We start from the raw sequence: 22,086 nt of genomic DNA, 5'->3' as shown, positions 1-22,086 counted from the left end.
AGGGACCTAATCAATACAGACATTAGTAAGATGTCAGAACTAGAGTTCAGAATAACGATTATCAAGGTGCCAGCTGGGCTTGAAAAAAGCATGAAAGATACTAGAGAATCCCTTTCTGGAGAAATAAAATCTCTTTCTGGAGAAATAAAAGAACTAAAATCTAGCCAAGTTGAAATTTAAAAAGTTATTAATGAGGTGCAATAAAAAATGGAGGCTCTTACTGTAGGATAAATGAGGCAGAAGAGAGAATTAGCCATACAGAAGACCAAATGATGGAGAATAAAGATGCTGAGAAGAAGAGAGATAAACAACTACTGGACCATGAGGGAAGAATTCGAGAGAGAAGTGATCCCATAAGATGAGATAATATTAGAATAATTGGGACCCCAGAAGAAGAAGAAAGAGAGGGCAGAAGGTATATTGGAATGAATTACAGTAGAGAATTTCCCTAATATGGCAAAAGGAACAAGCATCCAAATCCAGGAGGCACAGAGAATCTCCCTCAAAATCAATAAGGAGAGGTCCACACCCCGTCATCTAATAGTAAAACTTACAAGTCTCAGTGACAAAAAGAAAACCCTGAAAGCATCTCAGGACAAGAGGTCTGTAACACACAATGGTAGAAATACTAGATTGGCAGCAGACCTATCCACAGAAACCTGGAAGGCCAGAAAGGACCGGCATGATATATTCTGAACACTAAATGAGAAAAACATGCAGCCAAGAATACTATATCCAGCTAGGCTTCATTGAAAATAGACAGGGAGATAAAAAGCTTCCAGGACAAACAAAAAATAAAGGAATTTGCAAACACCAAATCAGCCCTACAGGAAATATTGAAAAGGAGCCTCTAAGCAAAGGGAGAGCCTAAAAGTAACAGACCAGAAAGGAACAGAGACAATATACAGTAACAATCACCTTACAAGCAATACAGTGGCACTAAATTAATATCTTTCAATAGTTACCCTGAATGTAAATGGGCTAAATGCCCCAATCAAAAAACACAGGGTATCAGAATGGAAAAAAAAAATCAAGACCCATCAATATACTGTCTGCAAAATACTCATTTTAGACCCAAAGAGACCTCCAGATTTGAACTGAGGGGGTGGAAAACAATTTCCTATGCTAATAGATATATAAAGAACGCTGGTGTGGCAATCCTTCTATCAGATAAATTAGATCTTAAGCCAAAGACTATAATGAGAGATGAGGAAGGACACTATAGCATACTTAAAGGGTCTGTCCAACAAGAAGATCTAACGATTTTAAATATCTATGCCCCTAACATGGGAGCAGCCAATTATATAAACCAATTAATAACAAAATCAAAGAAACACATCAACAATACTACAATAATAGTATGGTACTTTAACATCTCCCTCACTGAAATGGACAGATCATCTAAGATCAACAAGGAAATAAAGGCTTTAAATGACACCCTGGACCAGATGGACATCACAGATATATTCAGAACATTCTATCCCAAACAACAGAATACATATTCTTCTCTAGTGCACATGGAACATTCTCTAGAACAGATCACATCCTGGGTCACAAATCAGGTCTCAGCAGGTACTAAAAGACTGGGATCACTCCCTGCATATTTTCAGACCACAGTGCTTTGAAACTACAACTCAACCACAAGAGGAAAGCCAGAAAGAACTCCATGTTGAGTACTTTCCGGCTTTCCTCTACTTTTCCTCTACTAAAGAATGAATGGGTCAATGAGGAAATTAAAGAAGAATTTTTAAAAATTTCATGGAAACAAAATGAAAACCCAACTGTTCAAAATCTTTGGGACACAGAAAAGGCGGTCAGAAGGGGAAACTATATAGCAATACAAGCCTTTCTCAAGAAGTAGGAAAGGGGGGCACCTGGGTGGCTCAGTGGGTTAAAGCCTCTGCCTTCCGCTCAGGTCATGATCTCAGGGTCCTGGGATCGAACCCCGCATCAGGCTCTCTGCTCAGTGTGGAGCCTGCTTCCCCCTCTCTCTCTGCCTGCCTCTCTGCCTACTTGTGATCTCTCTCTCTCTGTCAAATAAATAAATAAAATCTTTGAAAAAAAAAAGAAAAAAAAAACAAGAAAGTTCTCAAGAACACAATCTAACCCTACACCTAAAGGAGCTAGAGAAAAAACAGCAAAGAAAGCCTAAACCCTGCAGGAGAAGAGAAATAATAAAGATCAGAGCAGAAATCAATGAACTAGAAACCAGAAGAACAGTAGAACAAATCAATGAAACTAGGAGCTGGTTCTTGGAAAGAATTAATAAGATTGATAAACCCCTGGCCAGACTTATTGAAAGGAAAAGAGAAAGGACCTAAATTAATAAAACCATGTATTAAAGAGGAGAGATCGCAACCAACACCAAAGAAATACAAACAATTATAAGAACCTATTATAAGCAACTATACACCAGCAAATTTGACAATCTGGAAGAAATGGATGCATTCCTAGAGACATATAAACTACCAAAATTGAACCAGGAAGAAACAGAAAACCTGAACAGACCCATAACCAGTAAGGAGATTGAAGCAGTCATCAGGGATCTCCCAAAAACAAGAGCCCAGGGCCAGATGGCTTCCCGGGGGAATTCTACCAAATATTTAAAGAAGAATTAATACCTATTCTGAAATTGTACCAAAAAATAGAAATGGAAGGAAAACTCCCAAACTCATTTTGTGAGGCCAGCATTACCTTGATCCCAAAACCAAAGACCCCATCAAAAAGAAGAATTACAGACCAATATCCTTGATGAACACGGAGGCAAAAATTCTCACCAAAGTACTAGCCAATAGGATCCAACAGTACATTAAAAGGATTATTCACCACGACCAAGTGGGATTTATTCCTGGGCTTCAAGGTTGGTTCAACATCTACAAATCAATGTAGTACATTAATAAGAGAAAGAACAAAAAACATATGATACTCTCAATAGATGCTGAAAAATATTTGACAAAGTACAGCATCCTTTCTTGATCAAAACTCTTCACAGTGTAGCGGTAGAGGGTATGTACCTCAATATCCTCAAAGCCATCTATGAAAAGCCAACAGCGAGTATCATTCTCAACAGGAAAAAACTGAGAGCTTTTCCCCTAAGGTCAGGAACACAGCAGGGCTGTCCACTACCACCACTGCTATTCAACACAGTACTAGAAGTACTAGCCTCAGCAATCAGATAACAAAAAGAAATAAAAGGCATCCGAATCAGCAAAGAAGTGAAACTCTCACTCTTTGAAGATGGTATGATAGTTTATGTGGAAAACCCAAAAGACTTCACTCCAAAACTGCTTGCTCTCATACAGGAATTCAGTAAAGTGTCAGGATATAAAATCAATGCACAGAAATCAGTTGCATTTCTATACACCAAGAGCAAGACCAAAGAAAGAGAAATTAAGGAGTCGATCCCATTTACCACAGCACCCAAAACCATAAGATACCTAGGAATAAACCTAACCAAAGAGGCAAAGAATCTGAATTCAGAAAACTATAAAGTACTCATGAAAGAAATTGTGGTAGACATAAAGAAATGGAGAAACATTCCCTGCTCATGGATTGGAAGAACAAATATTGTGAAAATGTTGATGCTACCCAAAACAATCTACACATTTAAGGCAATCCGTATTAAAATTCCATCAATTTTTTTTCAAAGAACTGGAACAAATTATCCTGAACTTTATATGGAACCAGAAAAGACCCATAATAGCCACAGGAATGTTGAAAAAGAAAACCAAAGTTGGTGGCATCACAATCCCAGACTTCAAGCTCTATTACAAAGCTGTCATCATCAAGACAGTATGGGACTGGCACAAAAACAGATACATAGATCAATGGAATAGAATAGAGAGCCCAGAAATGGACCCCCAACTCTATGGTCAACTCATATTCGACAAAGCAGGAAAGAATGTCCAGTGGAAAAAAGACAGTCTCTTCAACAAATGGTGTTGGGAAAGTTGGACAGCCACATGCAGAGGAATGAAACTGGACCATTTCTTCATACCACACACAAAAAAATAAACTCTGAATGGATGAAAGACCTCAGTGTGAGACAGGAATCCATCCAAATCCTTGAGTAGAACACAGGCAGCAACCTCTCCAACCTCAGCCACAGCAACTTCTTCCTAGAAACATCGCCAAAGGCAAGGGAAGCAAGAGCAAAAATGAACTGTTGGGACTTCATCAAGATCAAAAGCTTTTGCACAGCAAAGAAATCAGTTAAGAAAACCAAAAGACAACTGACAGAATGGGAGAAGATACTTGCAAATGACATATCAGATAAAGAGCTAGTATCCAAAATCTATAAAGAACTTATCCAACTCAACACCCAAAGAACAAAGAATCCAATCAAGGGATGGACAAAAGACATGAATAGAAATTTCTGCAAAGAAGACATCTAAATGGCCAACAGACACCTGAAAAGGTGCTCAACATCACTCGGCATCAGGAAAACGTAAATCAAAACCACAGTGAGACAGTACCTCACACCAGTCAGAATGGCTAAAATTAAGTCAGGAAACGACAGATATTGGCAAGGATGCAGAGAAAGGGGAACCCTCCTACACTATTGGTGGGAACGAAAGCTGGTGCAGCCACTCTGGAAAACAGTATGGAAGTTCCTCAAAAAGTTGAAAATAGAGCTACCATATGACCCAACAATCACACTACTGGGTATTTACTGTAAAGATACAAATGTAGTGATCTGAAGGGGCACATGAACCCAAAGATTTATAGCGATGTCCACAATAGCCAAACTACAGGAAGAACCTAAATGTCCATCAATGGAAGAATGGATAAAGAAGATGTGGTGTAAATATATATATACAATGGAATACTATGCAGCCATCAACTCCCCCCAAAATCTTGCCATTTGCAATGATGTGGATGAAACTAGAGGGTATTATGCTAAGTGAAATAAGTGAATCAGTTTAAGGCGATTATATGATCTTTCTGATAAGACGTGTGTGTGTGTGTGTGTGTGTTTTAAGATTTTATTTATTTATTTGACAGACAGAGATCACAAGTAGGCAGAGAGGCAGGCAGAGAGAGAGAGGAAGGGAAGCAGGCTCCCTGCCGAGCAGAGAGCCCGATGCGGGGCTCGATCCCAGGACCCTGGGATCATGACCTGAGCCCAAGGCAGAGGCTTTAACCCACCGAGGCACCCAGGTGCTCCTGATAGGATGATTCTGAGAGGCAGGGTCATTTGGAAAATTAAACAACATGGACTTTCTCATTTTCTGAAAAAGTTGGCCGACTGAAGTAAATCATGATGCCATAAAATCATTCACAGCAAAAAATGGGGAAATTCTTAAAAAGATAAAACTTGGTAGAGCAATGTCAGTGAGGTGGCAGGAAAAGAAGTCTCTCGCTTGTTTCCCACCCTCAAAAACAATGGGTAGGCATCCATCCACAGACAGAAGTGCCTTTGTGGGGGGTTTTGGGGTCCAGGCAGGAGTGTGGGAGGTAAGGTAAATCTATATAAGCTGAAACACCAACTTGCCTTATCTTCTCTATCCCTGCGGTCAGGTTACAAGCTCACACGACTTTTGCAAACCTAATTGCAATCAGTATGAAAAGACTCCATGACGCTGTTCCCTGGAACTCATATCGAAACAGATCTTCAGCAAGGAAAGCACATATTCAAGTAAACGCTGTCTGCCAAAAGTCTGAAGGAGTTGAACGCAATTTCATTTGGTACTCCTGGCTCAAAGCCACCCACATGGCCTGGAGTTGGGGGAATGGGGGGGGATGTCAGCAGAGCCAGGTAGGCCCAGACCAACCACCTCAGCCAAGCCCCTCAACATGAAAGCAAGCGTGCTCTTGAGGGATCCACACCACGTCCTTCACTTTTAAGCAACTTGAGCCACCACTATGATTCTCATTAGGGGTGCTTTATTTATTATGCTTTATTTCTAAGGCCACAGCTCAGGAATAAGTATCTATAAACCACAGCTTTTGTCCTCAGAGTAACCTTCCCAACCATTTTGTGCCCGAAGGCTGTTCTTGTTCCACAAAAATGCTGAGGCCTAAAGATGTAGGTGCGGTGGGGTTGACTGATCGTCAGTGTTTTAACTCAACGTTGAATTTCCTGACTCAGCCATAAACCCTGAAATCACATTTCATTAACAGTGATTGTCTACTTGGAGGAAAAACAAAAGGGGCTATTAATATCCGAAGGAGACTTGAGAATGAAGTTTAACTGATGACTTCTTCAATCACTCCAGACACTTGTTTTCATTCCCCTGGGAAAGGCTAACAGGCTTTGGGGGGAACGTGCTTTGTTCTCAGCCACACCAGACTTCTCCACATTAGAATCACGATGCTGAAAGCTGACTTCATAGCTGTTGAGATGGACAGTGTTTAAGCTCAACTCTTGAGGCGACAAGGTGTCCGACTGAAGTTCTTCAAGGAACAGCAAGTTGTCCTCAGGAAAACTCTTCTGCTCGATGCATGGCGGTCCAGGGGGTCTCACTCCATCTCTGACGATGGCTCCTGCTGGTGCCTCTTTCTGTCCTTATAAAGAGGAAGGGCACATGCTCCGCCTTCGTCTTCTCTGCTGGAGGCTTCATGAGCCCAAGGGCAGCAGCAGGATCTTTGACTAAGATCTCACCATGACTCATTCTCCTGCTTCCTCCCAGCCTCCTGGGAGAACAAAATGTCCAGCTCAACTCATACTTTCTGCCACATGACACAACGTATGGCCAGGATACTACCTCTGGTAGTATTTTTTTGGAATCAGCTATGGAGATACCTACTAGCTTGGGAAATGGCCAACTAGCCCTACCTATGAGGTCTCTGTGGGAAAATGCTAGGCCCCTAAAAACCACTTGGGTATTAGTTTGAACACCTAGAGTCCAAACACTTACTGCCTAAATTCTCAAAATCCTAATAGCTCACAAATACCTTCTGGTGTGTGTTAGTTTTGTTGGGCTCAAGTCAACTAAAGCATGACATTTAAGTGAATTTAAGTCTTCTTCCAAAATAACATAAAGCTTGTTAGTTATGAATGTTCTCATTAAGCCATGATGTCACTTGAATTGGGGAGGCAGTAAGACGCCCAGGGTCCCGCCTGGGTAAGTCTACATGGCCACAAGTGGGCTTTTGCCTTGTATGTACCACAGTCCACAGTAGACACATTATAGGAACTCAAAAGATGATTTGTGATTAAGTTCTCAAGAGTTTCTGTGATGCTGAATTCCCAAGTTGGGTAGCTTGTAGGAAACTGAGGAGCAGAGAGCAGCAAGGTGGGTGTCCATAACACTCCCAAATCTGCCACACTGGGCAGATGGCACAGAATTCCAACCCCCAAGTCTGGAGCCTTGGGGTTCAGGTCAGCTTGTCCCCCTTGGGAGATAAGGGATTTGGGTAATTGATTTTCTCCTCTGATCCCACGTGCGCTTTTGTGTAAATTCAGTATTCTGGCACCCAGCCTGTCTATGCTGCTGTGCGACCAAACGGCGATTTTTTGTGGAAAACACTTCTATTTTTTATTTTCTTTCAGACTAAAGGCAGCCCCGCAGGAATTCTCCTTCCCTACAGGCCAAACACCTAAGATCCCAGCAGGAAATTTCCTTCCCTGGGGAGAGGTGAACCAGAGACGAATCCCCCCGCTAATTCCTATCTGGGATCCAAAAGATTCTGTCACTGCTGCCAAAAACCCAAACCAAACTAAAAGAAGATGTTGATAGTGGCTTATAATGAATGAGAGTTCCTACCATTATGATGGCACTGTTGTTAAAAAGTGTGATACATGGCAGGTTTCTTGATGTGCTGTTATCAAAACGGACCGAAAACATTTCCATTGTCAGCTCTGAGTCAAAGCTGGAATTGACAGGCAAATAAACACAATTAGCTCAGAAAAACAGGCTGGTTGAGAGGCGCTGCTTCTACTGGTGAGGGTTGGCAGCACCCAGAGGTCACTGTTGAACGCCACTCTACAGGTTGCCCAGGAGCTAGACAGCTATGCAAATGAGCCTCCAAGAACATGAAGGCTTATTTATTTTTTTTGGGGGGGGTACCTACATCTTTATAACTTTATAATTTCTTGATGCTGGGCAAGGAATTCCAGAACAAATTTCCTTACAACTGTCAAAAATACCAAATGACAAATACTCAAGTTGGACGTTTTGTTTCTAGGTGATACAGCTCTGCTGAGATCATCTGGACTGAGGAAGCAAACAGCCCAGTTGGTAGTTCAGGGTTATCACTGATGGTCCAGCTGTTCATGTATGTACTACATCTCTCCCCAGAATGCTGCCTTCTAACTGGGGGGTATCAATCTCCCCTGCTTTTGGCTGTAAGGTCGCAGAATTTCGTGGCTACAAGATGGTTCTGTATCTCATGGTTGTGTAATTCTTACCCATGGTAGGTGTTACAGGGTTACGGTTGTTTTAGCATACACCCTCCAAGACAAGGCTCGACCTCTGGCAGCTAGTTAGACAGGAAACCACCCTGCTAAGTCCTGGCCCCAGGGAGGTGTGTATCTGTAAACACTTGAAAGACCTTGGAGTTGGTCACTCTACATTTTATCTGCTTCTCTTAGGAAAGTCTTGATGGCTCCCTCAATCTGAGTTTGTACTTCTTGGTAGTTCTATGTGAGTCACTCTTCCAGTCGTACACCAGTATTCTTTGACTGGAACCAAGTCAACTCTGGTTCCGGTTGATTCCTATCTTTGTCATTCTTGACTCTGAGAGACCATATTTGGAGCAAAAACTATCGTAAACCGAGTTATAATTACAACATCAAGATTTTTGTGTAGATCTATCTAGGTCTGGGATTTATATCAGACATAAAAATCTAATCTGATAAAACCTTGGCAATGAGAGGAAATTGATGCCCATTAATTTTAAAAAGCTAGGTCTATATACGCATTCATCTCAATGGCCAATGTTGGATCTTCCTAGAGACCTGACCCACCAGGCACCAATAGGGAATTCCATCTCCCTAAGGTAGGCACATTCTCTCTCTGGAGATATAAACATGGTGCCAGTGTCATATTCTTTATACCAAACGATTTTCTTAAACTCCAAATCTCTATACCTTTAAAGACATTTTAGTAAGGATGCACAGATACTGAGTCAAGAATCCTTTAAAATGTTATCGTCTGAAGTAGTAGCGTTCACAGTACTCACACATGAAGTGCAGCTTCCAACCCCACTGGTGCACACCGCTGAAAAGTCAATGCTAAAGAGTTAGTCTTACAGCTGAGCACTGAGCACACTCCAGACCACAGCCCCCAACCCCAGCCTTCTTTCTACCGGGTGGATCCTTCAAAATGACAGATTTTCAAGTCTTGGGTAATTAGAATTCCTTAAGCACCTTCTTAGTCTCAATCTTCACACACCCCACCAGCAGGAGCCCAATGGGCTTCATGCTTTCAACTCCAGGGTATTCCACTTGACATGTTTCCCAAACCCAAATGGAGAGAAATGGTATGTAGAAGCTAATTCTAAGGCAGCACTGCTCCCATGGAACTTTCTGTGATGCTGGATGTGTTCTATAAATTTGAGTTGTCCAATATGGTAGCCATTAGCCATATGCAGCTACTGAATACTTGAAATGCAGTTAGTGTGACTAACAAACCTATTTTTTTTTTAAAACAACTAATTTTAGTAGAGTTAAATTTAAATAGCCACAAACAGCTAGTGCAACCACACTGAACAGTGCAGCCCTAAAGCATCTGAGTAACGTGACGACTTTCTGATAGGTAGTCGTTTTACAAACTGAAGAGGCACTCGGTCAATGTTTGGCACAACCTGTCCTTGCTAACCTCCATCTGCTCTCCCTTCTAGTTCCTGTCAAATGAAAATAAAAACAAAACTAAAAACGCAATAATAATGAAGCCCACGTGACTTTAACACCAGTCTCCCTTGAATGAAGCTAGTAATTTTTAGTATATGGGAGTGGCATAGTCAGACAAAAATGAAAGCCAGCCAAAGAATTAGAAATAAGCATACTAGAAGTTATTTATGTTTAATGCTTAAAAGTCTGAATGCACAAACAATCTACCATTATAGAAGTACTGGTGGTCAATACGATGCATTAGAACTATGTACAATGCACAGTTTAGTATCAAAATCTTTCTACACCGTAGAGTTTTACGAAACTGTTAATGACATCAAACACTAAGCACTTAAGACACCATTTTTTTTTCTGCTACCACATTAGGAACGTCAATGGACAGTCCATTTCAACTTGCAGCATCCATCCATTTCTAGTATGAAATTAAGTAATTTTCTACTTACACAATAAAGTTTATCTACACAGTTCTCTTGATTTTGATCCATAGCAGCAAAGGCACTGTACATCAGCAGATCCACAGACTTAAAAGATTTTTAAAGCATTCAAACAAAAAAATAATAAAAAAAGGAGTCACATATCATAGTTGAACAGCAACAACAACAACATAAAAGATAACACAATGTTTCCGGCACAATGGCACAGCCTGTGTCCATTTCGGGGACATCCAACTAAGACAGGGAAAGAACTGGAGGTAAAGAAAGCAAGTCCTCATCCCAGGTGAGAGTCCATTCTTTCTGGTTTTCAGAGGGAGGTCCTTGCAAGTCTCCTCTGCTGTCCTCATTTTGTAAAAGACTTGACTTGCACAGCAGGAGGACTCCTCCCCTGAATCCGCGCAGTTCCCAAAGAACATGCCAAAAAATAGCCTGTAATTTCTCGTAATGACAAAACTGCCCAAAGGTATACATCTCCCTTTGCAAAGAAACGTGGCAAAAATATCCAGAAGGGATTAAGTTCTCTCTTTAGGCCAAATTTAATTTGTTCATCTGTCTATAATACATTAAAAAAAGGAATTAAAAACTTAGTACAAAGACACTTGTCAACAAGTCAAAAAAGAAAAAAAAATCCAATTACTTTTATCAAATAGATTCTAAAGCTATAGATATATTGGTTAAAGTTGTCCAGATAGACTCAAATGAATACGACGTGGCCTGTCATGTTCTAATTGTTCAAATTTCCAAACATTTAAAATAAGTAGAAAACAAACAAAAAAAAATCTAACAACACAGCAACATATTGCTTCCATATGTAATTATACATTTCACATCTCTATACAGTCCTTAGTCTACATTTAGTGACATTTTTCATCAATTATGTTAAACCTTCCTTTCCCCTCCTTTGCCAAAAAAAGGGGGGGGAGGGGTATCAAATACAACGCATCTTCATTATCAATGCAGGAGCAGACAGCTTTATTCAGTCAAAGTTAGAAAGCCTTCTTTAAACAAAATAAATATATTACAGATATAATACATAATTAAAGATTCCGTCACTGTTAAGTATGGTAATTCCATGTTCTTCCAAGTAGAGAGCTGAAGATTTGGTATCACAGGTTCTTAATGAGTATTCACAATTCAATAGCAAGGGAGGAAGTGGGGGTAAGAGATGGGATTAAACTCCACAACTGCAATGAGTATTTGAAATCCTTGGTTTTAGATGCGGGGGGAAGAGGATGATAGAACAAAGTGCTACAAGGAGAAGGGGTCCAGTTCGCATGAAGATTTGTCCTTAATAAATAACTTCATAAACTGTGGCCTTCTTATCCCCAGAGCCAGTGACAATGTATTTGTCATCCACAGAGATGTCACAGCTAAGCACCGATGAGGATTCTTTGGACTAGGAAAGAAACAAATACAAATGTTACCTACTGAAAGAAAAACCCATGAGGTGGGACTGGAAGACAGAGTGAAAACAAGCGTGAAGGTGTCCCGTTGTCCAAACAGGAGCAGCCCGCCAGGCAAGGCAGTCCCGGCCCTCCCTCAAAATGGCGGGGCCCAGGACACTCTAGGGTCACCTCACCACGCTAGTCTACAGGCTCCTGCAATGGGGACATCAGGTGGCAGGCAAGCCAGCTGTACAAGCACGTGTTGTGAAGAAGTAAGGCCTGGTTTCAAACCCTCTTCTCCAGACAGGTAAGAGCAGAGTGTTCTTAGCATCCCCCACTTCAGTCAGACGGCTTGGAGGTCGGGCTGTGGAACACCAGACCGGTCACTTAACCCGAGTGAAACTCCTACCTTACAAACAGGTCAGGACCTCTTACCTGCCTGCTACCTCAAGAGAGCTGCCTCAGAGTTCAAGTGGAAAATGGCATGGAAAACACTACATTTTTTGAAATTAGGAATGTAAAACTATTTCTAATAGAAAGCCCTATTCTCCTGTGTGAAAAAAGAATGCATATCTCCAAGTGGGGAGGAGTTCAACAGTTAGGAGGAGAAATGTTCCATACTTAAGAGTCCTGGATACTATGGCTCAACTCACCAACTACAAGGAGGTCAAGGTCAACTTTGAACTGAACTGTGCTAAATGAATGAATGCCGCAGGATTTTAACCAGAACCCTGAAGATTTAAAAAATTAACACCTGACGTGCAGAAGCTAACCTACTGCCAGTGTTTCTCAAACTTTTTTTTATTGTAACCTGTTTGTTTGTTTGTTTATTTATTTATCAGGGAGAGCGAGCGAGCGAGAGAGCAAGAGAGCGCATGCACAAGCAGGCAGAGAGGCAGGCAGAGATGGAGAGAGAAGCAGACTCCCCGCTGAGCAAGGAGCCTGATGTGGGACTCAATCCAAGGACCCTGGGATCATGACCGGAGCGGAAGGCAGCAGCTTAACCGACTGAGCCACCCAGGTGTCCCAATTGATTGTAACCTGTAATTAATCCATTTTACGTCACAATCCAGTATACACAAAAGAAAACTTGTACTTACTATAAAAGATCCACTATAAGATTATAGATTTCCTTTTTTTTATTCCCAGTCCTTTTTGGGACCACCAGAAAGGTTGTGACCCATAATATTAACAATATATACTATATTCAGTTATAAATTTCATGACAGCAATAATCAGCTATTCTTGTCCTATCGATTACCTGGCACAGTATTTTCACTCAACATATGTATTTTTGTATTATGTGTTGATCTACTCTATGATGACATAATACTACGCTCAAGAAAACTGCAAACCTGTTGTTATCCCTTAAAAAAAAAAAAAAAAAGGCACACCTAAAAAATAATATCCCAAGTATAGGTTAAAAAAGAGGAGTGTTCTTTAATCTGCCTGTGAAATTTCCACATACCAGCCACAGAGAGCACAGAGATGGTGAGTGTGCCCATGTTGATCACATCTACCATTTGGTCCTCCTACAAATAATTTCACACACTACACATTAAGTACCACTAAGTCAGTAAGAATAAACATTTCTGAAATTAATTAAGATTTACTAAACTTTCCCACAACACTTCTTTGGGAAAAAAAAAATCAAAGAAATAACAATACTAATAGGAATATTCAGGCAAAATGCTCAAAGTTTTTAAATAGAAGCACTTTAAAGACACAACACACACACACAAGTCACAGAGGATGCAAAAACTCTAATGTATACATGGGACTGAGGCACGGAAAGCTGGTTAGTGCAATGGGCACTGTCTCGGCCCTGGGCTCAAAGAGAACTGGAGACCACCCCCCAGCTCCACACCGTGTGGCTGTGACACCAGCCTCCCTTAGGCAAGGTAGTCTTCTCTTGCCCTACCTCCGAGGACACTCAGGAGCCTTAATCTGACAGAATGCACAGAGAGACTCTGGGTAAACCATCGCCATGCAGGGAGCACGCAGTGAGTGGGAGCTGGACAAGTGTTACCTGGAATATACTGGCCCCATAAGGTGTTCTCCAGGCATTCAGAAGGTTGTCCTTTCCAGTGCTTACAAACCATTTGCCTACAGAAAGAGTTTGGAAAAAAGTCTTGTTTGTGTTACTGTGTCAGACACCAGAGATTTGCTTTATAGCGCACAAACAATTCATGGAAAACTCTTCTAATTTGCAACAAAAGTTTCTTTTCACTGGAAACATAAAGCTCACTGTCCTAGATTGAGTGAGTCATTTATCCTTTCAACAATGGTAAGTGGATCGGCACATGGCATTAGAGACACAGGCACATATGTACTTTGGAAGAAGGATAAGTTACTAAACCAAAGGAGTGGAGTGAGGACGCATCCTTGGGAGGGCAGAGGGGGTGACTGTCGGGGACAGGAAATGGACGGGAGGGGGCTGCTTACCACAATGGGCAAACTTGAGCGACAGGACGCAGCTCTCGTGGAGATGCAGCTGGTATTTGTCCGGCTTGGTGACGTGCAACACTTCCACGTTACTGTTCTCCATCCCCACAGCCAGCCACTCTCCAGTTGGGCAGTAGCCCAGAGAAAAGATCTACGAGTGAAACAGCTCAGAGTGACGGTGCCTACAGAAGACATGTTGCCTCTCGGGGGAGGTACTGCTTCTTCTGGGGATACTATTTAAATTGTAAAGGAAGTCTAGATGATTCCAATTATATAAGAAGAAATCACAGCCAAATGGGTGACACCCAAGTAACGCGATACAGCTGCACAATATCATTTAATGAATCAATTAGGCAAAATTCAAAGAATACAAAGTAATGGTCTTTGGAGGAAAAACCTGCTAAAAGCTTATAAATGAGATTTTTTTCTAATCCTTTAATACATATTACTGTTTTGACAGAACTGAGTTATCTAACCCAGAGTCAAAAGGGACTTTGTCACATGGTATAGTCTGTCATGTATATCACAAAACTGTGTCTTCCGAAGTGTCCCGGGCCCACGCCTGTACCTGTGAGGTGAAGTCGTGCTGCTGCAGCTGCCGCCCCTCGCGCAGGTCCCAGGATCTGACCGTGTTGTCCAGGCCGCCCGTCCAGAGCTTGGTGCCGTCGTTAGAAATGTCAATACAACTGGCCCCGTCTGTGTGGCCCTGGAATTGCCTGAAAATGTCAAAACGGAGGGAAAACCTTTGAAAAGTTAGTTTTTATGTGAACTCAATTCTGAGTTCTTCAGTGCAGCCACTGTGGAAAACAGTGTGGAGTTCTATAAAAAATTAAAAGGTGAATTACCATAAGATCCAGTGACTCCATGACTGGTATTTACCCAAAGAAAAGGAAAACACTAATTTGAAAAGATGTACACCCCCCATGTTTACTGCAGCATTATTTATAATAGCCAAGATATGGAAGCAGCCCAAGTGTCCATCGATAGATGGGTAAAGAAGATGTGGTATACATATACCATGGAATATTATTCAGCCATAAAAAAGAGTAAGTCCTTGTCATTTGCAATAACATGGATGGATACAGAGTGTAACGCTAATTGAAATAAGTCAAAGAAAGATAAATACTGTATGACTTCACACATCTGTAAGAATTTAAGAAATAAAACAAACGAACAAATGAAGGAGAAAAGAGACAGACAAACAGACTCATACAAAGAACAAACTGATGGTTACCAGAGGGGAAGTGGTGGGGGAATGGGTGAATGAGATGAAGGGGATTAAAAGTACATTTGTGGTGATGAGCACTGAGTCATGCACAGTATCGCTGAATCATGATTTTGCACACTTGAAACTACAATAACACTCAATGTTAATTATACTTCAATAAAAAAAAATTGAGAACTCCTCAGGGACCAGTTTCATTGTAGGTCTTACAGACTGGGTTTACTGTGTTTTCTAATTATTCAACTAACAAAGCATATACATAGAGAGACTCAGGTTTAACTGAGAGGTTCAATTTCTTACACTTTTTATTTTTGAACACTTAGGGGGTCTTTGACTGTCATACCAAAAAACAACTGATATAACCAATTGGAAAAAAAATCTCCAACTGAAATAAACAAAAGAAAACACACGGCTATCTGTATATGAACTAATCAAAAATACATCTAAGACTGATTTTATCATTGTAATATGAAGGAAAGGATTTAAGAGGATGTAAAGCATATTATATGTTCCTTTCTACAAAAGCTATGGGGATGGCCACGGGAGCTGCAGAGCAAATTTTGCCAGTGTGCAGTTATGCAACTGTAGCAGGCTGTGCAAGACAATGAAAAGGCTATGCTCTCAAGTAAGGCACATGGAAAGAAACTCAGTGTGGCTCAGCTGTTCCAGGAGCTGGTAGAATGTACAAAAGATACTGGGAAAAGAAGAGATTAGAAGCAGTTCCTCGTAAGAGCCTTACCCAAGATGAAACAAATGATGACCACTTTATTTTGGGAATCATGCATAGAGCTCAGTCCTGCAAAAAATATCTGACAGATGGCCAGTAGAGGCCTCTTCTCCTTAAACACTCCCCTTGACTTGCGGCTAGGCCTGATTACAACCTTCTCACACCCTTCAGCAAATCATACCTCATACTTCCTGCTCTCTCGGATGCTGACATCTGGAGACTCATTTCAGGGCATTATCTACCAACACCAATCCCACATAATTTCACTTCTAAACAGACATCTCAGTGCATCGACCCATCCTTAATGGTGGGATTACAGATAATCTAGACCATTTCCGAGTGAAGCACAATGCTGGGGCCTGTAGCAGGGGTTCGGTGATGATCTACTGACAGAAGGCACATGTGGGATACACGTGGCATGGAGGACAGTGCCCTGTGCTGTGAATCTTCTTGGTGAGTGTCTAGCGACAGTGACGGTTGGTTAGCAAGTGCAGATGGCAAATTACAGGCATCTAACGAGCTCATGAGGTCATGGGAACATGATGTACATTAATTATGTAAAAATGACCTCATTTTTTAAAAACCCAAATCAGTGATGCTTAGGATAATGTCCAAAAAAAAAAAAAGAAAGAAAAGAAAAAGAAAGAGAACAATCCCTGATTTGGTAAGTTCAAAAGTTCAAAAGCAGAAAATAAGATTTTATATCAGTAATTTGTTTCTAGCCTTTTTTTTTTTTTTTTAAAGATGTCATTTGCTTATTGAAGAGAGTGAGACAGAGATAGTGAGAGCGGGCAGGAGCAGGGAGGAGAGGGAGAAACAGGCTACCTGCTGAGCAGGCAGCCAGATGCGGGACTCAATCCCAGGACTCTGGGATCATAACCTAAGCCGCAGGCAGTCGCTTAACCAACTGAGCCACCCAGGTGCCCTCTAGCCATCTTTCAAATGAGCCTGTTCCTAACACATTTTAGGAGGAGAATTCTATTTCATTGTTTTAGACACACACAGCTCTTTGGCACAGAGTGGTAAAATTGGCTCCCTCGCGTGCCCTGGGCAGGGATCTTGCTGACCCACCTCACCAGCGTCTGGTTGTGCAGGTCCCAGACGGCGATGTTACCGTCACTGCAGCACGAGAAGCAGACCTTGGAGTCGGGGCTGATGGCCAGAGCGTAGCATGCAGGGGCCGAGGACGTCAGCTCTGCCTTGATGCGTGGGGTCGGAGCCGCTAGGTCCCAGATGGACAGAGTACTGGCCTCCCCTCCCACGATGAGGGTGCGACCGTCAGGGAGCAATCGGCAGGAACGGATGTAGTTATCCCTGTTCTGTAGAGACAAAAACCATCAAGAGATCACTCATGAGGAAAGGAAAACAGCATTAACATGAGAGCAGAAATCCATAAAAGTATTGTGTTCCCTCCTGGTTTTAATGAGCCATTTTTACTTATGACAATGATAAAGTGGATTAATGCTAGAAAATTACATGAAATTAGGGAAGTACTTAAACTTGATCTACAAATTTAGTGCTGAGATATTTAATCTTAATTAGCATGAAAATGCAAAGATCTAGACCCAACTCCCACCACCACCACATCACCCAGCTGCCTGACTCATTTGCACACACCACACACACACACACACACACACCAACGCAGGAGCGCACGAGTCCTGGACAGCAGTGGCTGATCAAGCAGCATCAACTGGAGGCAAAATTTGATCGAGGAGTGTTAAGGGAGGGGGAGTGAGAAAAAAGGTCCCCCCAACTCGTGAAGGTCTGGGAATGTTGTATACAACAAATATGTTAAACTAACCTAACGTTGCGGAGCAGCAGAAATTCCACTGCTGGTCTAAGGAAGAACGTCCAGCAGAAGTTTTATAAATGATGGAAGGACAAACACCCAAGACGCAGGCAAGGGAATAGTCTATTGTCTGCGCAGAAAGCGGGACGTTACTCTGGTAATGTCACCATGTGACAGACCGAGAGGTGCGCTCTCACAGAAGCCCTCCTGGGCTTTTAACTTTTCTTATATTCCTTTATCAGACAGGAGAACGGGTTGCACTCTCCACATGAAGGGTCACAAACCACCGAAGACAACCACCTCCTTGGAATCAATTCCACATGTTGCCTGTCCAACCAAGGCTCTCACTATTCCATCCCATTTTCTGAATGAAGGTGTAAGCCCCGTTCCTCCATGTTCGCTCACCAGACAGTCGAGCTGAGAGACGGGGCTCTTGTTGCCGGGGTGGCTGATGTCCCAGACCTTGACGCAGCCCTTGCCGCCCGTGTACACGTGTCTCGTGGGGTTGCTGATGGTCACCGCGCACACCACCTCCCCGTGGTTCAGGGTGTTGATCTGGCGCGCGTGCCGGGGGATTCCGGGTCCGATGAGGGCGTCGGGGGGGAAAGGGACAGGCTGCATCTGGCCGTCTGCGGTGACGTGGAAGGAGTACGCCCTACGGTAGTGTAGTGGGGAGAAGAAAAAATTGGAGGGGAAGGTGAAAAACATTAGTTAACTGATCAGTGTGAGGAGATGAAAAAGAAAACATTTTCAGCGTTACTTAAAATTTGCAAGTAAGTCAAATTTACCTGGTACAAAAGAGAAAACCTAATTTTCAGAGTCAAAGAGCTAGATCTACGATCAAATGTCAGGTCGACTCTTCACTAACTGGTGTGTGGCATTAAGTAGTCACTGAGCCTCTCTGAACCTCAGTTCTCATCTTTAAAAGGGAGAGAATGCTACCTACACTTCACAGAGAATTAAGAAAGCAGGCCAACATCTAGTATAGTATCTACTCCTTCAGGACACTCTGCAAACTTGCTCTGCTTTCTACTTTGGGTGACCCAGAAGCCTGTGATGCTATTTCTGCCTGTATATGAATTCACGCCAATCAAGTGATTTACTAATTGAGACCAACTGAGTCAAAATGATCAAGCTCTAAGGAGTTGAGTCTCTAGGCCCACGGTGAAATGAGAGCTATGACCCCAGCACACACACCAGAATAAGTCCTATCAGACTTGCCAATCACTAATTCAAGTAATTCCTGATGAAATTAGGACCTGTAAAGGCGTCCTGTGTGACTACCCCAAAGGCCCACCTATAAGTGCCTATCATCAGCTCCAACTCCAGTTCGTCTCCAAGGAAAACTCTACACTTATGAAAACATTTGGTTCTAAATGCAACTTCTGTTCGAACATCTCCCTCAAGAGATCTCTATTCTTAAGGTGCTGAAGTCAGGGTGGACACATCAGTTGAGGCTATGTGATGCAGGCGGTGGGGAGAGGGAGCTGGGCCTGTCTTCTACCATGGGCAATAGCCCATTTTGGAAATTACGTCATTCTGCTTTGGCACGAAGCTTTGGAATATGCTCTGTTTATAGGACAAAGTTTGGGAAAGACATACCAAGGGAAAGCATCTGTGGGTGTACAAAGGACCGGAGCTTGGACCTATCAGGGAAGTTTTAGAATCAAAACAGTTTATGGCACCTTAATGCAAAAAGCTACAGGCTAGCCACATTCATCAAAACTCAACCCGTTAGTAAGGACCTCATCACCCTCCCGACTGTCCCCAGGAGGGATGACGCAGTATGTGGCCGTGGAAGAGGTGGTGCCAGATAGCGGAGGGCTTTTTCCTTCTCGGTAACAACAGAGAAGCAGAGGCCCAGCCCGTAGCAGAAACGTGGTAGGCGGGACTGCTGACGGGGAAGAAGGCGGAAGCTAGGGAGACAAGAGACAGAAGACATTACCTCGGTCAAATCAGTAGGACTTGGGAGACACACTGAACCTGTGACCTGGGAGAGAGGTGTGAAGGAGGGCTCTCAGGCTCAGAACCCACGTGACTCAGATGGACATGTTAGTGAAGCGACAGGGAAGCATGACCGAAAGCTACACACTCAAGGAGCTAACTGGTTTGGTCTTCTTTAATTTGAGGGCAGCTGGGAATCCAAAGAGTTCAACAGTAAGCAGAGTATTGTGACTCAGGTGAGAGGTTAGGTTAGAAAGGCAACGTGTGCTTACTGACTAAGAAGTGACAGCGGAAGCTAAGGGAGCAGAACAATAATGCCGTAGCAGATCATACAGTGAGCAGACAATGGGGGCTGCTTACATCTAAAGACCCTCCAGCAAGAGCAGTCGGAGACACAGACGATTGAGAGAGACGATCAAGTCCAGAGATAGAAGAAGATGGTCAATCACTTGACAACGTATTAAGAGATTCAACCATTCAACACGTATTTCTTGGGTATCCCCGTGTGCCGAGCACCATACTTGTAGGACTGGGGTTACAACAGAAGAAAAACAAACAAAAACCCTGCGTCCCTGGTTCTCCTGAGTTTACAGCCTGTGGGAGTAGGCGGCAGGTAGGTCGCGGGGCAGATTTATTAGTGAGATAGTCACATAAATAAATATAAGAATGTCAGAAGGTCAATGCGATGAACAGTGGACATGCCTGGTACCGTGGGATTTAACAGAGTGAGGCAATGGGGCTTCGATATAAAGAGAAGATGGTGTGAAGGGGAGGGGTATGGCAAATAAGAAGGCCAGAGTGAGACGGAACGCTTAGTATCCATTTAGTCAGAAACTATTTATTGAATGCCTACTATGAACCTAGTACTATCAAAGATGCTGGGAAATCAGGGGTGAACAAAGTCTCTGTCCTCCAGGGTCAACATCTAGAAGGGAAAGCAAGTATCATATATAAGCAGAAAAATAAGTAACCTCAGATCCCCATCAGAAGGCAAGACACACACGCACGCGTGCGCGTGCCACAGGTCTGGGGTACCATATGAGAGGAGACAAGAAGAAAAGACGCAGGCCCTGTACACATCGGTGGTGGTGGTGGGCGGGGGGTAGGAATGTGGAATGTGCCAGGTAGAGGAACAACGCAGAGTCCCTAAAGCAGAAGCAAGTGAGAACACTAGTGTGCACTCAGTGGCGAGGGGTAGGCTGGAGAGAGGGAGTGAGGGCAGCGGGAAGAAGGCCTGGTGGGCCGTGATGAGGAAAGCACGTTATCCTGGGTGGAATGGGAAGTTACTGGGACTTCTCGGCAGGGAAGGACAGGATTCAGTTAATGATGTAAAGTGCCATTCTGGCTGCTGGGTGAAGAATGGATTAGAGGTGACAGAACGGGAAGAGGAGCATAGACAGGAGGTCTGTGCCTGGGAGACAGTCCGACAGCTGGGAACGGATGTGCAATTCAAAAGATCACTGGCTGGGTGGATGCCGAGAAGGCTGTGCCGGATGGGTCACCTGGATTCTGGAAGTGACACAGTGAGGGGCGGGGACGAGATCTTCCTTGTGAGCCTTTTAAATAGGTAACTGAAGTCAAGGACAGCTACAGTTGATGTGGTCCAAGCCCCAAGTCAGGGTTACTGGGGACTGACCTTGTGAACACCAGAGTCATGTGGAATGAAGGTGGCTCCAAGGAGGAAGACCCTAAGCCAGTGCCGAGTCTTTAATAAAAAGGAAATCCCCCAACAAGGTATAAGGGTAGGTAGAATCCAACGACACAAGCCTGAAAGAGCCAGAGTTTTCACAAAAAGATAAAGAAGCTCAGTTCTAGAAAAGACTGGTGGTGGGGGCGGCAGAGGGGTGGGGAGGATGACACAGCCTTCATCACCCCATCACTGGCTCTGAAGATTTAAGGATATGAAACAAACGAAGGGGCACCCCCTCAGAGAGCTACAGGTGGAGGGGGTCCCTTGGGGAGAGAACCAGGGGCCAATCAGGCAAGGATAAGGCAGCAATGCTCTCAGAGAAAGGCTGAGATTCTGAAGGATGACGATGGAGAAAAATGTTAATTGATTTAGCAATTAAAGAGGTCATGAGACTAAATCTTAAAGGAAAGGAGAGGAAGGAAGGTTATTCCACGTTTAGATGGTGTTATGCATTCTTAATGATAATTTACTTCAAAAGCCATCCCTTCTCTTCTCCCTAGTATCACTAAGTGGTTTTTAAAGAGCTTTGAGAATTTAAATAGTTAAGAAACCAGACACAAGATTTCTTTCGAGGTTTTTGATATGACGTTCTTCAACTCAACCACAACCACTCTGTGAGCACCTACTATGTTCCTGGAACCCCCTTTG

General features: G+C 42.9%; 1 protein-coding gene across 3 annotated transcripts in view; it reads right to left on the bottom strand.

Annotated features, from left to right (window-relative positions):
• Nucleotides 1–9,937: 9,937 nt before the first annotated feature.
• The window catches only part of TLE4 (TLE family member 4, transcriptional corepressor), a 142,893-nt gene continuing 130,744 nt past the window's right edge, over nt 9,938–22,086 (bottom strand). For all 3 annotated transcript variants that reach the window (XM_080820800.1, XM_080820801.1, XM_080820802.1), the window contains 6 exons: nt 18,210–18,459; nt 17,084–17,331; nt 14,629–14,776; nt 14,061–14,211; nt 13,645–13,721; nt 9,938–11,626 (listed from right to left, as the gene is read on the bottom strand). In XM_080820800.1, coding sequence (XP_080676926.1) covers nt 11,519–11,626; nt 13,645–13,721; nt 14,061–14,211; nt 14,629–14,776; nt 17,084–17,331; nt 18,210–18,459 — 982 coding nt within the window. In that variant the 3' untranslated portion in view covers nt 9,938–11,518. The remainder of the gene's footprint in view (nt 11,627–13,644; nt 13,722–14,060; nt 14,212–14,628; nt 14,777–17,083; nt 17,332–18,209; nt 18,460–22,086) is intronic.

Source organism: Martes martes, assembly GCF_963455335.1.
Source record: "Martes martes genome assembly, chromosome: 12".
NCBI lineage: Eukaryota > Metazoa > Chordata > Mammalia > Carnivora > Mustelidae > Martes > Martes martes.
This window is presented reverse-complemented; position numbering and strand designations above follow the sequence as displayed.